At 36.4% G+C, this 15,196-nt stretch overlaps 4 protein-coding genes across 5 annotated transcripts; 3 read left to right on the top strand and 1 right to left on the bottom strand.

Moving 5' to 3' along the window:
- Positions 1 to 52: 52 nt before the first annotated feature.
- LOC103319298 (uncharacterized) lies at positions 53 to 1,943 on the top strand. The gene is made up of 2 exons (XM_008220806.3): positions 53 to 341; positions 1,438 to 1,943. The coding sequence occupies exons 1-2, from the start codon at positions 159 to 161 to the stop codon at positions 1,831 to 1,833; spliced, it is 579 nt and encodes a 192-aa protein (XP_008219028.1). The 5' UTR covers positions 53 to 158; the 3' UTR covers positions 1,834 to 1,943.
- A 1,289-nt stretch (positions 1,944 to 3,232) lies between these two features.
- Positions 3,233 to 6,199, top strand: LOC103319366 (putative F-box/FBD/LRR-repeat protein At4g03220). Of its 2 annotated transcripts, none has more exons than XM_089047369.1 (4): positions 3,233 to 3,540; positions 3,807 to 4,812; positions 5,304 to 5,496; positions 5,665 to 6,199. In XM_089047369.1, the coding sequence occupies exons 2-3, from the start codon at positions 3,814 to 3,816 to the stop codon at positions 5,433 to 5,435; spliced, it is 1,131 nt and encodes a 376-aa protein (XP_088903495.1). In that variant the 5' UTR covers positions 3,233 to 3,540; positions 3,807 to 3,813; the 3' UTR covers positions 5,436 to 5,496; positions 5,665 to 6,199. The 2 variants fall into 2 exon arrangements, with proteins under 2 accessions (XP_088903495.1, XP_008219120.3); XM_008220898.3 differs by having other exon boundaries at positions 3,236 to 3,540; positions 3,753 to 4,812.
- A 221-nt stretch (positions 6,200 to 6,420) lies between these two features.
- NDHT (Chaperone DnaJ-domain superfamily protein) lies at positions 6,421 to 7,907 on the bottom strand. Its single transcript, XM_008220805.3, has 2 exons — positions 7,461 to 7,907; positions 6,421 to 6,957 (listed from the first exon to the last, which is right to left on the bottom strand). The coding sequence occupies exons 1-2, from the start codon at positions 7,808 to 7,810 to the stop codon at positions 6,534 to 6,536; spliced, it is 774 nt and encodes a 257-aa protein (XP_008219027.2). The 5' UTR covers positions 7,811 to 7,907; the 3' UTR covers positions 6,421 to 6,533.
- A 1,853-nt stretch (positions 7,908 to 9,760) lies between these two features.
- Positions 9,761 to 14,897, top strand: LOC103319365 (2-isopropylmalate synthase). Its single transcript, XM_008220897.3, is given in 7 exon segments — positions 9,761 to 10,040; positions 10,357 to 10,914; positions 11,989 to 12,126; positions 12,128 to 13,240; positions 13,390 to 13,460; positions 14,364 to 14,439; positions 14,441 to 14,897. Coding segments are annotated over 7 exon segments (2,328 nt in total). The 5' UTR covers positions 9,761 to 9,917; the 3' UTR covers positions 14,690 to 14,897.
- Positions 14,898 to 15,196: the final 299 nt, after the last annotated feature.

The following is a 15,196-nucleotide window of genomic DNA, read 5'->3' as shown; positions in this document are numbered from 1 at the left end:
GACCCACTAACTAGTTTAATTTGCGCATGCCCGATCATTACTATTTGTTTCTTCATTTTTACCTTTTTTTGGGGACCCAATATGTTTTTGAACAACTAACGAAACATTAGCCATTAGCCTGCTGCCTGCGACAGTGTTGCGACCTGGTCCCGTCAGAGATGGTGTCAACGATATCTTCTTCTTCAGCTCCATCAAGTTGTTCGCTTCTCTCCTCCGAGTTCTTTCCAAATCGGTCGACTCAGCCATTCAAAGCCGCTTCGCTTTCATGGGTTTCTTCTTTTCCTCTGGTAAACATATCCATAAGCTCCATTGCAGACCCTCCCACTCCCACTCTCAACAAGGTAATTAATACACTCACTTTCCCAATCTCCCAAACCACCCTTTTGACAATTCTGAGAAAAAATGTGTTATCTTTCAAATTCCTTATCTTCGAAAAATATGAAGATAACTCTGAATTCTTAATCTTTGAAGCTTAATTGAAGAGGTTGCAGTATCACTGAAATGGGATTTTACTGAAATTGTGTGTTGGAGAAGATATGAACAATAGATACAGTCAATTATTTTGGAAACCAGAGCTCTATGAATCTGCCATTAGTGTGCTGGTTTGAATGAATGAGCTTTGTGGGTTATCTGTATTTAATCTTGATTTCTAAATAAGACGTGGTATTGGGAATTCAAGTCATGTGATGAGTATAGCTTTCTCAGGGTAGCCAAACACTTCATTTTAGGTCACTTAGGCTGAGAAGGAATCACTCTCACAAAAGGGTGAAACTTGAAATTGTGGTTGTATAAGTACTCTTGGGATGCTCAGTATGGAAATTATTGTAGATGTTGCATCCTATTTGCTTTCTTGTGAAGAAGCATTTTCTTGGTCTATTGTGGACTTGTAGTATAAGCTATTGTCTAAATTTGATAAACTCAATTAACACTCTGTTACCAAAAATCCTCAATCCAGTGAAACCTCTTTGAGGAGGGTCTCTTAGCCAATAGCAGGACCAGGCATTCTTGTTTGGACAGAGGGACATGTTTGGCATGTCCTATAGCAAATTGCAGGAAGTCCAAAGAGGCTACTTTACCCTCTCTTGACGCCGTGAACATTCTACAACGTAACTGTTTATAAACTGGGGACAAAACCTTTTGATGGTAGTTGTTGTATATGTTTTACATGTGCCAAGTCCTTTCTTACTAGTATATGTAGTTTCTGTTGTTTTTGGGGATATGGGATGAGGTGAATTGGTGGCCCCAAAAAATGTAAATAAGTGTGGTTTCAGCTTCATACTGTTATGTCATATTGCCCCTTAAGAACTCTTTGAGGTTCCTAGAAATATGCATTGCATAAAATGAATAACTAGAAATCCTTTTAAAATGTTGAGCTGACACCTGCTAGGCACCTATTTTTGCCTTTGTAATTACAATATATTTTACTTGTAATTTTAGAATTCTGTTGTTCGAGCTGCATGGACCCGGAGATCTCGAGGAGAAGCTGCAAAGAAGCCTAACAGGAAATCGTGGAAACAGAAGACTGATATGTATATGAGGCCATTCTTACTGAATGTTTTCTTTTCAAAAAAGTTTATCCATGCAAAAGTGATGCATCGAGGAACAAGCAAAGTGATATCAGTCGCTACCACGAACGCCAAGGATGTTCGAAGCAACTTACCCTCACTCACAGATCACAATGCGTGCAGAGTTATAGGGAGGCTTATTGCTGAGCGATCAAAGGAAGCTGATGTTTATGCATTGTCTTATGAGCCCAGGAAAGATGAGCGGATTGAAGGTAAGCTTGGGATTGTTCTTGATACCATTAAAGAAAACGGGATCATATTTGTTTGAACTAATTAGTGAACTCTTGTAGCCATGTTTGCTGCAACTGAAATTAAAATGTAGAATGTTTATCATTGTTTCACCACCAAATGAATGTCTCACAAATTGGTTGGTTTGAAGACCTCTCTCTACTTAGTTCCATGCATGCTTGCTTCACCACCACAGCTAGTGTACCTATCTCATCAAACAACCTATATAAATTTTGTCACATCTGGGGGACGAATCTGATCAAGGTTGATTGCTAGACTTTTGACAATTGGGACTGTTGAACTGATCTTTGTGGTAAAGTTTCTTTGCTTAAATCGAATAAGCCTTTGAATTCATTTTTCCACTTATGGAAGATTAGGTCCAACTGACCGAATCAGCTCCTGTAGCACAGTGTTGTAAACGGTAAGCATTGGTTGCATTGCATATACACACCTTAAGAAAATTCATGGGAACAAAAAACACAAGTATCATAATAAGTTTTTTATATAATTATAATAAGTGTTTCAAGCATGATAATGTATTCCAATACCTGGTTTGAACTTTGATTGACTATAATAATAATCAGTATCCAGTAATTTATTTGAGGATACTACTTGCCTCCCTACCGGTAAGGAGATACTCATACTTCTTGCGAATCACAATTTGACGCATGTCGCACTCCTATTGGTAGGAATGTAGGAACTCCTACTTATCTGGTAAGGAGGGAAGTATTTTCCTTCATTTGAACGGGTGAACACAAGTATCTAGAATTTTTCTAACTTCTATTGGAATTTTGGGGGAGTATAAGGGGCTTATGTTTCTCTTTCACTAGTTGTCCCTGAATATTTGACAAGTCCTCAAAGTTTTAAATCAACAATTGGTCCTTGATAATTTTTTGGTCCAAACATCGATTTGGCCCCTCTCATCTTATTCCGTCAAAACCTTTGTTAAAATTGGTAATCTAGCCTACTTTAAAGAGAGAATTCATAAAAATACAAACTATCAACACGACACAAAGTAAAGCTAACGTGTTTTGCTCAACAAGGCTCACCTTGATGGCCCCCAATTGTGAAACTGTAATTGAAAAGAATATGACCTTATTGAGCACAAACATGAATTTTAGGACTAAAATGAGCTATATTTAAACGATAATACCCCTTTAAAATTGGTTACACGACACACGTGACTAGTTTGACCCTCACTAACGGCATATATTATTAATAGTTTTAATCATCGCTCATGCTCTTTGTTTTATTCACATGATCCTTTTAATTATTCCAACCCGTAGAAAGAAAAAGACTTATTTATTGTTTCACTTCTTGAAACTCGAGCCCGCTCTCACTTAACCATCCGAAACTCAAATTTCCTCACTCTACTCCATTTTAAAAAGGTCTTCGCATGTCCTCGTTGTTAAGTACTTAAATCAACAGGACTGTAATATCAATTCGATTTGTTTGTTTTTTTGTTAGACCGTGAGAGCTTGAATGACCATCGACTAATTTTCTCCAATGTTGAGCGATTTGTTTCAATTTGTCCTTATCTGAAAGTCCCCCAAACCAAAATCAATAATTCCTTTGGGCCAAAATCCAAATTATTTGGTACTATCAACGGCCCAGGGAAAGGTATAAAAGGAGAACCTAACAAGACAACTCATCACTCACTGCAACACAGAGAGTGCGCGGGGGTTTTGCTCACCTACAACCACTTGACAAATCAAAATCATGCAGAAAGTAGCCCGATTTCTTGAAGGTAAGGTCAAATTTTTCTAGCCCCTCAGTCTCTTTCAACCCTAACGTCTGCTAATAAACAGTAGACCCTAACGTCTGCTAATTTAGTGTAGTTTTGTATGCCCAAGTAGAATCAAATTTTAACGTTAAAATAGTATAATCCTGTTCTATTGCTTATTATTGTGGCTTTGTTTTTCCTGTTTCGTGATTTTCGAATGCGTGATTTGTGTTTAGTGTAAATCTGCCCCTGCTTTCAACAATCCTTGAGATCCTTGATATGGACCACAGGCGTAAGATGTTGGCAACTGCAAGCTCTCAAGCTCAAGGTCCTGAGTTCATTGTTGATAGATTCAGTGATCTTCCAGTTGAAGTTGCTCATCACATTCTTTCCTTCCTCCCCATCAAAGACATCGGACAGGTGGGCTGTGTGTCCAAAAGATGTCTAGAGCTTTATCTTTCATATCCGTCATTGATTTTTAATCTAAGTCACCACCAAAGAAATAACATGTGGAGACGATTGGAGGCGTTTAACTATTTTGATAAATTCTTGGCTAATCGTGATAGTAATGAGATAGAGTGCTTTCGTATATCTTGGGACTACCATTCAGTCAAATTTGCAAGAGCATTTAATGAGTTGCTCAGAATATCCACATGGATCCGTCATGCGGCAAGGTGTAATGTCCAAGTGTTAGATCTTGACTTCGATATGCAGTGTAGAGTACCATTAGAGTTATTGCCGTCTTCCATCTCTGCTTGTAAATCTTTGAGAACTTTAGTGATAGATTTTAAGTGGAACATTCTTAAATGGCCCTCTTCCAATTTTTTGACTAATCTCCAATGTTTGAAGTTGAATAGAGTTCAAATAGAAGGTTTGGAGCTTTTTGACAAATGGATCCCATGCTGTAAATTCCTTAAGGAATTACAGCTCGTATATGTTTCCGGTATAAAACGTATGACCGTTATAAGCTCTTCTTTGGAATCATTTAGTTTTGTGCTTTATGATCGAAATCCACTCTGTTATCTTGGCATATCCGGTGAGAAACTTGAAGATATACATATACAGTGGCAATGTGCTTCAGTTAGCGGAAAATCATTAAATATTTTTGCTCCAAATCTGAAGTATTTGAAATTGGGTGGGAATTTGATGGATCACCAGAATCTGGGGAATTTAATGTGTTTAGAAAAAGCTGAGATTTATCTGTATCCGAAGGTTGATGAGTCTGATAAAGTATTTGAGGTTCTTTGCAGCATAGGGAGGAGTAAAGTTCTTATTCTAAATGAAGAGACCATGAAGGTAAAGCGTGACTACCATCCTTCATACAGTAATCTTCTTTAAACAAGACGTTATGTATGCAGAGCTTATTATATTAACTTTCCACACTTTATCAGTGATAATACACTATACTAGTATCACCATGAAGGAAAATGAATACTTTTTTCTTATAAACAGAAGTAAATTCATAATTATTCTGAATTTTTTTATAATCCATGTATAAGTCCTAAATTGAAAATATGTACTAGGTGAAAGTAAATATGTACTAGTTATGAATTACTGATGTCCACAAAACAAAGTTGTTTGTTAACAAAAAATGCAACAGATTTGGCAAATGATCATTCATTGCATTTATCTAGACTTCAGGAAATATATTGGATTTAATTATACTTTGTTACTATTTTTTTTTTGGGATAAGGGATAACTTTGTTTCTGTTTTGATTCTTGCGCTTTAGGGCACTTATCTTGTCCTAGTTGAGGTTCAGCCTTTATAACATTGCAAAACATTGCAGGCTCTGTGCAGGAAAAGTCCCATGCCAACATTAGATGGTATTTCATACTTGGGTTTGCGTACTAGCAGCTTGAGTGACGAGCTATTCCCCAAAATGGTCTCTCTTCTTAATGGAATGACTACTTGTGCGTAAATTGTGCATAACTTCTAATCCATCCTTCATAAGATGGCGGCCATTAGATGCTCCTGATAATGTAAGTAATAGTATTGTATGTTGGCCCTTGCTTCTCACATGCACACAGACATTTCTTCGAATGAGATGCATTTGATCTTGGTCGAATAATAAAGTATTTTTCCTTTCCTTATGTTTTTATGAATATGTTTCTAACAAAATTCAATCGATTTGCTTGCTGCCTTTCCAGTCATCCAGGTATAATACGAGCTGCTGTGGATCCCATAACCTTGCTTGTATGCATGAGCTTCAAGAGGTAATAATAGAGCTTTCAAATGGTACTAATGAATGGAAGTTAGCAAAGTATATACTGGAGCATATTCAGAGTTTGAAGAAAATGGTAATTCTTTATTCATCCAAGCAAGAAGAAGATGTAGTACTGAGAAAAAAAACCGAGATGATCTCCGCTCCAACAGTTGTCTTTCAGAAAAAGTAGAGCAGTTGACCAAGAACAAAAAGTGGGCAGAAAGGAGCAGGTATAATATTTTTCAGAGGGATTTGTTTTTGCTATAACATTGTAAACTTAGTCTTGATGTTGATTGGTGGTGCAGTATGATATTTCTTTTGGACAAGACACCCTAAACTTGATATGTTTTAATTTGGAGTATGGTTTTTGAACGGCGTACTGCTCTGTTATTATTGTGTTTGGAATAACGTTCCAGATTCATTAAGTGTAAACTATTGAATCACTCATAATTTAATGGGGTTTTGGAGATTTTGGTTTAGATGACATTGTAAGTGTACTCTCAGAGTTCTTCTCTCCCCTTGTCGATGGTGACAAGGTGAAGCTAAAAGCAACACTACGTCAGTGTTGGGTTCCTCATCAGCAAACATCCTATTAGTTTTAATCATAATGTTACTATGTGTCTTGTTATCGGTGCTATGTTCTATGAAATGGGTATACATAAGTAAAATGTATGGTAAACCATGTAAAACATAATTACAAATACCAATTTTCTATAAGAATAGATTAATGTGCACTTTTCTTGAATAATAATGTGTACTTGTATCAGGTTCCTATAGCCATAAGCTATGTTTCTAAGCTATTTATCAAGCTATCTAGTAATATGGCTCTTTGAAGAAGATCACAAATATGATACAACAAATAGCAAAAATGATAATGAAAACATCAATGGTGAGAGCAGTCATTGCTTGATCGCCCAGCGCCATGTTCCTTCCACCTAGACGATCAACCATATCCGGCACAGGTTTGTACTTCTCTACTTCTTTCACATAAGGATCCTCCAACTTCATTCTCATTATTTCTGCTTGGCGGCTTGCAGCCTCTTGAGCAAGTGTCCAGTTGTAAAATCTACGGGTCTCTTCGTTGCTCAACACATTATAAATTTCTCTTAGCCTCACAAACTTGTCGGACGCAGTCTTTAGGGGAAGAGAAGTGGTGTCTGGATGGTACTCCTTGGATAGTCTTCGGTAAGCAGCTTTGATTTCTTCTAGATCAGCCTCTGCTGATACTCCTAAGAACCTGACCAAAATTGATGCCATTTACAATTTACAATGAGTAAAAGTACCATACACATCTAGTGGTTGTATTTCATGCATGTGACTTAATTACACACATAATAATAATGCATAATTCAGGTTTAATATCCTGCTTTTATGATTTACACTTCACTTATATCTGCCCTGTCTAGTAGTAATTACTTTCTTAGCACAACACATTAACCCCTGATGAAATTTTAATGAATCAAATCTCTCCGAAATCTTGAAGAATTGCCTCATATCTCTCTCTGAAATTCGGTATTAGAAGGATATGGGAAGAGTTGAGAGTGAATGAGTTCAAAACAAAGGCACAGATATAATGAATCACTCATGAAATTGCAATTCCTTGAACTATTGTATCTCTTCAAAGCTGGGTTTTATTTAATTATTTATCAAGTTGAAACATATAATTGCCAAGTTAAATACAGGGAAAAAAAAATCAATGTTTAAAATAATAAAAATACTTATTCAACTTGAAAGACTCACTGGTAATGAGAATCAGAAATTGAGTCATTCAGCAAATCAGCAAACTTGTCTTCCAAGAGATTGCTCTGCTGCTCTTGCTCTGCTCGTGCCTGCTGTGCTTTGCTGCTGCTACTTGCACTGCTTCCTCCAATCCAACCTTCATCCTCATTCTCCCAATGGATTCTTGTATCAACTCCTGGTGGGGCCCTCTCATGTTTGCTTGGCCCTTGTGATGCTGACACGTGTAATCTGACATGGGTTGTTGCTTTTCTAGTTGTTGCTCTTCTTGCTCCTCTTCTTGTTGCTGCTGTTGTTGTTGGGCTCCCAAGTAAGAAAGTGTGTGAAGCCTGAGGAGCGGCTGTGAAAGCCATGGAAAAGGGAGGCTAAGAAGGTGCTCTGTGGTTTTTTACAATTATTTTTTGGTCATATTGTTGCTGAGGGGATTGTTTTTCATGGCCTCGTTTATGTGGTTCAGAATAAAAATCAAAGAAGGTTCATATATTAATGAATTTTATTTATTTATTTTGTGACAACATGACTTGTCCTCACCTACAACAAGAGGTATGCTATTGTGTGGTCCACATTGAAGAGGATTAAGCAGCTCGATATATCTACAAATTAACTTTTGTTTAAAATTATAACAATAGCTTAGTCGAAACCGCAACCAACTTGAAAAGCATTTAGTCATCTAACCATAATGATTTTCACAAGAATTTTTCTTTTAAGGCACTTTAAATTCTCGTGATAATTTGAGAGATCTAGTTTGAGGTTTTTTTTTTTTGGATAACTGAAGTCTCTATAGTATTTATCTTGAAACCATTGTCACAAGAATTTATCTTGGACTATGTTCTTTGAATTTGATTTTTCAGTTTTGTCTTTGCGGTTTCAATTATAGTAATTGGACTTTCAGTTGGATATTATCGCAAAAGAACATGTTTAGATTTATGTCCAATTATGTGTGGAAGTAAGTACGTATAGAGAGGTATTTTAGAAGAAATTATAAGTAATCTAACAGAATTTGTTAGGTATCGTTTACGAGGGATTTAAAATAAATTACAAAAACAAAATTAGGGTAAATTACTCAAATGGTCCTTAAATTTGTACCCGATTTACATTTTGGTCACTAAACTAAATTATTCGTTCAAATGGTCCACCAACTCTTTATTAATCCGTACTTTGGTCATATCGTTACATTTTTTGTTAAATTTAGGCCCAATTTGGGATTGCTGTCACTTTTAAAAAAAGTTGCTTATGCTGTGCTTTGAAAATAATTAGCTGTAAAGTAAAGTAGGTCCATGTTTGGTAAACAATATTTTTAAAGTGCTGTTAGTAACAAAAGCAGTGTCAAAACCGTTTGGTAAATTTTAAATATAAAATTGTTGTAACTATGAATAATGACTAAAATAGACATGATGTTAAAAGTATCATGTACTAATCATGTGATGGTAGTGGTAGTGATGGAGTGGAGGAGGAGGAGGTGGTGGTGGTGGTGGTGGTGGTGGTGGTAGTGGCAGCATGGTGGTGTTGGTTGTGGAGGTGGTGGTGGATTTGGAGGTTTTGGAGGAGGACGTGGTTGTGGTGGTAGTGGTGGAGGTGGTGGTGGTGGTGGTGGTGGTGGCGGAGGATGAGGAGGAGAAGGATGTGGTGGTGGTGGTGGTTGTGGAGGTAGTGAATGTGGTGGTGCAAGCGGTGTAGTTGAATGTGGAAGTAGAGGTCTGTCATTTTTATAAATGAATGATGGTATTTTGGTAATTAAATTTTTTATATTAAAGGTTCATCTCTGCTTTTGAAAAAGCTTTGAAAAAAAGATGCTTTTAAAAATGTCAAAAGCCACTGTTTTAAAATAATAGGGATATTTTATTTTACTTAAACACTTTAAACTGCTTAACTTTTTGTTTTAAAAAAGCAATCCCAAATGGGGCCTTAGTCATGAGCAACACATGCTACATTTGTGGGCAAAATAAGACTTTGACTTATATATCACCCTTTATCACCATATTACATATGTATCACACTTTATCACCATTTTATCACCTATTTGGGAACATAGGACAATTATGGGCGGTTTTACCTTTACATTTGACAACATTAACATAATGTAGCAGTAAGATCAATGAAGCGATTAATATAAAGTTGATAGACCATTTGAACGAATAATTTAATTGAATGACCAAAATGTAAATTGGGTATAAGTTTGAAGACCATTTAAATAATTTATCTAACAAAATTATAAAGGAGATAAACAACAGCAACCAAAAATGGCTTTTTGCTATTAAAAAAAAAGAAAAAAGAGGATATTTAAGGAGGGTAGAACAGCCAATTCTCCTAAACTAAACCCAAAAAAGAGAGCGAAAGGCCCCAAAGTGGAAGCTTTCTCCTTCTCTTTTTTCCGATTTTTCTGGTGTTAGTTTCCCGCCAAACTGTAAGTGAAGTCGACCACTTTCTGAGATTTCTGTGCGTTTCTCGCACAACATAGAGATGGGTTCTAAGAGAAAGAGGTCCAAAGAGCACTTCAGCCCTGCAATGGAAGAAACGCCAACTCCCAGTCACATTCCCCCTCTCACCTTCCAAACCCTAATCTCTGCAATTCAAGCCCCTGAGGTACTCCATCTTACTTTGCATTGTCGTTTCCTACTCTTCTTTGGAGTTTTACGGCTCACTTCTGACAAGTTCTTGAGCGTTTTGTTTGGATAGAGTGCCCAGAGTAATGGGTTGTGGGTTTAGAGACCGAATGTGAGAGAATTGAAAAAACAATTGGGAAATTAATCTAACAAGTTTGTTCCTTTTTGGTCGAAACAAGCGGCTTTGTGTTGCTTTGTTGTTGAAACTTCTTGGATATGTGCTGCTTTTGTACGGATATGAACTTATATTTACATAGATAAATGCATCAATTCATTCTTAATGTGTTAAATTTCAGGGGCCAAAGCTGCCGCTTTTGAAAAGATTGTACTTCCTACTAGTTACACTGTCTTTAAACGAACCAATGCGTTGTTCTAATTTTGAAGGCGCTTTCGATCATTGTGGGGTTGAAGGGAAACTTGAGGATATACATAACTTGATTAATGTTTTGTTTGAAGAGCTTCATAGGAGGTTTAAACTCTTCTTCTCCGCTTTATGTGATGTTTTTGCAAGTAGAGGTCAGGAGCACATAGAATCCGACACAGATATGTTTGCCACTGCTGATGAACTACCTCTGCTTCTAAGATGTTGTATGTTAGTCTTGGCCTTGGCTAACCCTACTATGCTAGTGGAGAAAACCCAATTTCTTCTTTCTGTACTAGGGAGCTTGATTTACTTGGTAACAAATGGAGGAGAGGAGAAAAACTCTGTCAGGTTTCAGAAGTTTGTTTCTTCTAAATTCACGTACACTGATGTTGGTGGTTCTTCTACCACTGTTTCCGAAGAGTTTGTTGCCTCTTTATGTTTCACAGAGCCTTCAGATCCGTGGTGTCCGACTCTATGTGCAGTGCTTGAGGTAAACATTCAAAAAATATCAGCCTATGTTTTTCAAGTTTTTTGTTTTTTATTTAATCTTTTTGTGCGGTGGAAATGTTAGCTATGCTTTCACCCATACAGTGGTTTACTTGCTCATAAAATTAGAATTATAAATACGACATGGTTGAGTTTCCATTTTCATATGACTATGTCGCATACTTACTGGTCTTAAAAGTATACACAGTAACACATTTGAACTTGTTTGTGATATATGGATTTCTCTGTATCTTGACCTTTCTATTTTGTCTTACTATGATGACATTGGTTGCTACTAATTAGAAAAGTACAATATACAGTTTATCATTGATATAATTTACAAGATAAGGATATGAATAAATAGATTCATGCTTTGAGGACATTTTTGCACTGGTCAGCCGTATATATTCCTTTTGCAGTTGGAGAAGAAAATCACTTCAAAGATCCTATTCCCATTAAGTGTTTTGTCAGAATGTCAGTTCACTCTCCGATGCAGAACAGTTAAGACATTACAAACTATCAATATCGTGGCATTCCTGGTGGTTGACATGTTCGCATAAAATATGTCAAAACGAAATATGCAAAACAAAAAATATTGAGAACTAAATCTTTATCGTACGTTTAATGACCTGGTAGGAAAGTTCAGGGCTTGCACAGTTGTATAATTTCACTTTGTTGTATGAGGTCTGTCCATGTTTCAAACTTTGGTGAAATTGCTTTTCTACCTATTTTCAAATTGACATTGACCTCCCAGTTTGCAAATTTTCTTGATAACCTCCAGTTAGTGGTTCATTGTCAAATGGATGTTAACTATTTTTTGGGTGGCATTCTGTTGACATAATATAGTATATTGCTTCATTATTATCCGGATCAAATCTTTTCTTGGCTAGATTTTCTGTTGCGCAATGATCTTATACATTGTAGTTTCGTCAAATAATTATTTGAACTAAACTTGATCTGTTTCAAATTTTGGTTTCATTCCTCCATCTGAAGTTCTCACGCCATTCTCCAATGTTTAATTACTTTTGTATGAGTTATTGCACCTATACACAACTGAAGTTTGATAGATTGTCTTTAGATATTTGCAGATGAACTTGTAATGCGTAGATTGCTGAGAGAGTACTTTAGTCTTGTTGATTCTACTTCTTCCACAACTGAAATTCTATTTGAGTGCCACTTTGTTAAAGGTGATATTGGAAGTGTTCTGGAGGTGATTTGCTGTTCATTTCATCTCGTCAGTTTATGGCAAGCGAGCAAATGAGAACTTCCTTAAAAGATTGTTCTGTGACTTCGGACAGCATTGTAGAGTTCCTGAACTGAGCCTGACTTCTGCGGTGTCATTGCTTCAAAACCCCATCATGCTTTCAGCACCAAAAATGCTGCAGACACATATGAATTTATTGGTTTCTGAAGCCATTGATGTAGACATGTCTTTGAAGAATGCTAGACCAGATCTTAGACTGATGGAAGGCTACCTAACAGCATTTGAAAGGTCTGTCCATTTGTACACCAGCCACATGTCTGGTTTACTTATGGATTTCCATCCCTTGGGTGTTAAATGTTCTTATGACAGTTCATGCATGCTAGGGAGAAGTTCTCAACCTTCCTTTGAATCTTATCTTCAACAAGTCACGAGAGATAAAATTTATGATCTAGTTACCAATTCAGATTCTTTATGGGACTTGTATTTGTGCAATATGTTCCATAGAACAAAATCTGACCTGATGGCTGCTTCTATTGCATACGTAAATGAGAGCCAACATATTTTTGATGAATCATGTAGAGATGATATATTGTCAGTCTTACGTAGCATAATACTTTTAAGTTTTTCTTGTGATGTAAGTGATACAGTGTTGTATAGAAAAGGGGTTACAAGTCCCCAAGATATTTATCTTCTTGCTTCCATATTGAAGTTAATGAGTACTTCCTTGTTGAAAGCTATTTGTTCCCTAAGGCATGGTGGGGATTTGGGTTCTCCAAGAACCTTAAAAGATGTTTCTTCTAAGGAATATGATTTTGTAGTGGATATCATTGGCTGTTTTCACCAGTTCAACATGTCTCTACCAAATCAAAAGTTCTTATTCGACATGATGAAAACCTGCCCGTTGATACATAAGACTTCCAAGTGGATGCTTCTGCATTTTTCAGGCTTGCTGTCCTTGTGTTTTGCTAGTGGGATTGATTTCTTAGTTAAGGGCTGCATATCAACAATCATGGCACTATTACATCTATATGTTTTTGAAGAGAGTGATTTAGTGGCACTCAGCTCATTGCTAGTTTCTGGTTCACAAACTTTTTCATCTGGATTGTCCTCTGACAAGGTTACTGAGGTGAGCTTTGCTTTTCTATATGACTTTTTTGAGTTCAATTCGTATGTTCATGTTTCATTCTTCAAACTTTTGTAAAACAAAAAAGGAAAAAAATGTTTAATTCTTTGAACTGGATGTTATAGATTTGAAACAAGTGACATATGATGCAGGCCGTGGTGAAAAAGAAATCTGTCAGAAGAGTTGCAATGAAATTTCAGAAAATTCAAACACTTCACTTGAGGTACAAAATACTATTGTGTACTGTGTCTGCTGTTCATAGTTCTCTTGCCTACCATGCATTTCTTTCTTGGGAGCTTCTCTTGCGGGGTCATATTTGTCTAGCTTTAAGAAGTGCATAAGGTTACTCAGGCCTGATTTGGCAATTTTTGTGTAGTGAAGCTTCCAGATCTGCCTTTTTTTTTTTTTTTTTTTGTTTGGAGGTTGCTTCAAGCCATCATCCATATGCAAAGTCTTGTTCATCATTTGTTCTCCAAATGCATCAGATGTGTCTCATTTGGCATTGAATCTGTTGAATGCATATAATGACGCCAAAAGAAATTTCTTCTGAGATTGTTATTTAGGACAAAGAGTAGGTTGTTAGAAATTCAAGGAGGTGGCATCTGAGTTGACTCTAAATATGCTTGTTTCTTCTCGTATTAAACCATAAAAAATATAAAGAGATTGTAATGTAATTGTGATTAGATTTCAGTAGCGGCTAGTTGTCATTAGAAACTTACACTATCAGTCTTCTCAGTGTTGTGGTTTCTGACATGTACTGAGCCATGATATTGGTAGTCCTTGGAGCGTAAGAAATTTCATGCTGTAGTTCTCCCCGCAAAAGAAAAATCACTGCACCTAATCATGGAGCGCTCTGGTTCGAGAAAGAAGAAAAGGAGGATTCTATAGTTCTAGCTTGAATAAATAACTTGTTATGATCACTTGAATAAATTCAATTAATCATTCTTGTTTGATGTTGGTCATCTCTTCCTTTGGAACTGGTAGGGCTTGGTTTGTTGAAAGTGAGGATGTCTTTGATATAAGTATTTATTAGAGTCCAATAACAATTGGAAACGGACATTACTCTTACGTGATGGTACATGCTGCCATCAAAGCTAAATCAGTTTTTCGCCTTGTTATTTTTCAGCAAAGAATCTCAAAGTGAGGTAGCAGAAACCTCAGAAAATGCATGTTTCATGAGGAGTACAAGGGAGTCTATGAATTGTCATGGAGGAGGAAACAGAGGAGACCTGCAATGGGGAGGTTTTTCTCAATTGCATACTAGGAAGCTCCCAGAAATCTGACATAGATGATTTAGCAGACTTCATTGTGTGCAAACGAGCGAAGGATTATTCTAGCTGGTGGAAGGATCGAGAAAGGTATCGAGGGATGAAAATTCAAAGAAAGAAACAACTAAGGTGGGAGAAAAGGAAAAATGCTTGGAAATCTATGGTAGGAAAGAAACATAGGTAGTGTTTTTAGCTGCTGCTAATGCAAACCTTGATTAAAAAATGCTTCTAGCTAGGTGGCTTAGATAAATTACAATTCTGAGTATAGCAACAGTTTTTAAATGTGTATAAAAGTAATATGACGAATGTGAAAATTGGCTATGGGATGAAGATTCTAGAAGTGTAAATTCATTTCATCTGAGGCATACTGGATTTGTTATTTTGATGTTAAATTATTGTCTACAACCTGGGCGCATAACATAAGGTACGATCACCACATTGCAACAATTTCTAAAAGTGTGGGTGCTTAAATGTTAAAATTGAAAACACGGGTACTAACATGTTTTGTTGGTGAAAGGTTAGAGTATTAAATTGAAATTAATCTCATGTTAGTGAAAGGTTAGAGTACTAAATTGAAGTTAACCCTTGAAAATAAAGACTACTTATGCAACAAAGAAGTGAAAAATCGAAGAAAAAATCAATTTATCTTGAATAATTTAAATGATTTTGTAAAAGATTAGAAGAAACATTA

The sequence above is a fragment of the Prunus mume genome, linkage group LG2, assembly GCF_029339155.1.
Source record: "Prunus mume cultivar Tortuosa linkage group LG2, ASM2933915v1, whole genome shotgun sequence".
Classification (NCBI taxonomy): domain Eukaryota; kingdom Viridiplantae; phylum Streptophyta; class Magnoliopsida; order Rosales; family Rosaceae; genus Prunus; species Prunus mume.
This window is presented reverse-complemented; position numbering and strand designations above follow the sequence as displayed.

Coding starts and splice junctions, on each gene's coding strand:
- LOC103319298 (XM_008220806.3), top strand. CDS start 159: ATGGTGTCAACGATATCTTCTTCTTCAGCTCCATCAAGTTGTTCGCTT. Junction 342..1,437: donor CCACTCCCACTCTCAACAAG/GTAATTAATACA, acceptor TTGTAATTTTAG/AATTCTGTTGTTCGAGCTGC.
- NDHT (XM_008220805.3), bottom strand. CDS start 7,810: ATGGCTTTCACAGCCGCTCCTCAGGCTTCACACACTTTCTTACTTGGG. Junction 6,958..7,460: donor ATTTCTGATTCTCATTACCA/GTGAGTCTTTCA, acceptor AATTTTGGTCAG/GTTCTTAGGAGTATCAGCAG.
- LOC103319366 (XM_008220898.3), top strand. CDS start 3,796: ATGGACCACAGGCGTAAGATGTTGGCAACTGCAAGCTCTCAAGCTCAA. Junction 4,813..5,303: donor TAAATGAAGAGACCATGAAG/GTAAAGCGTGAC, acceptor AAAACATTGCAG/GCTCTGTGCAGGAAAAGTCC.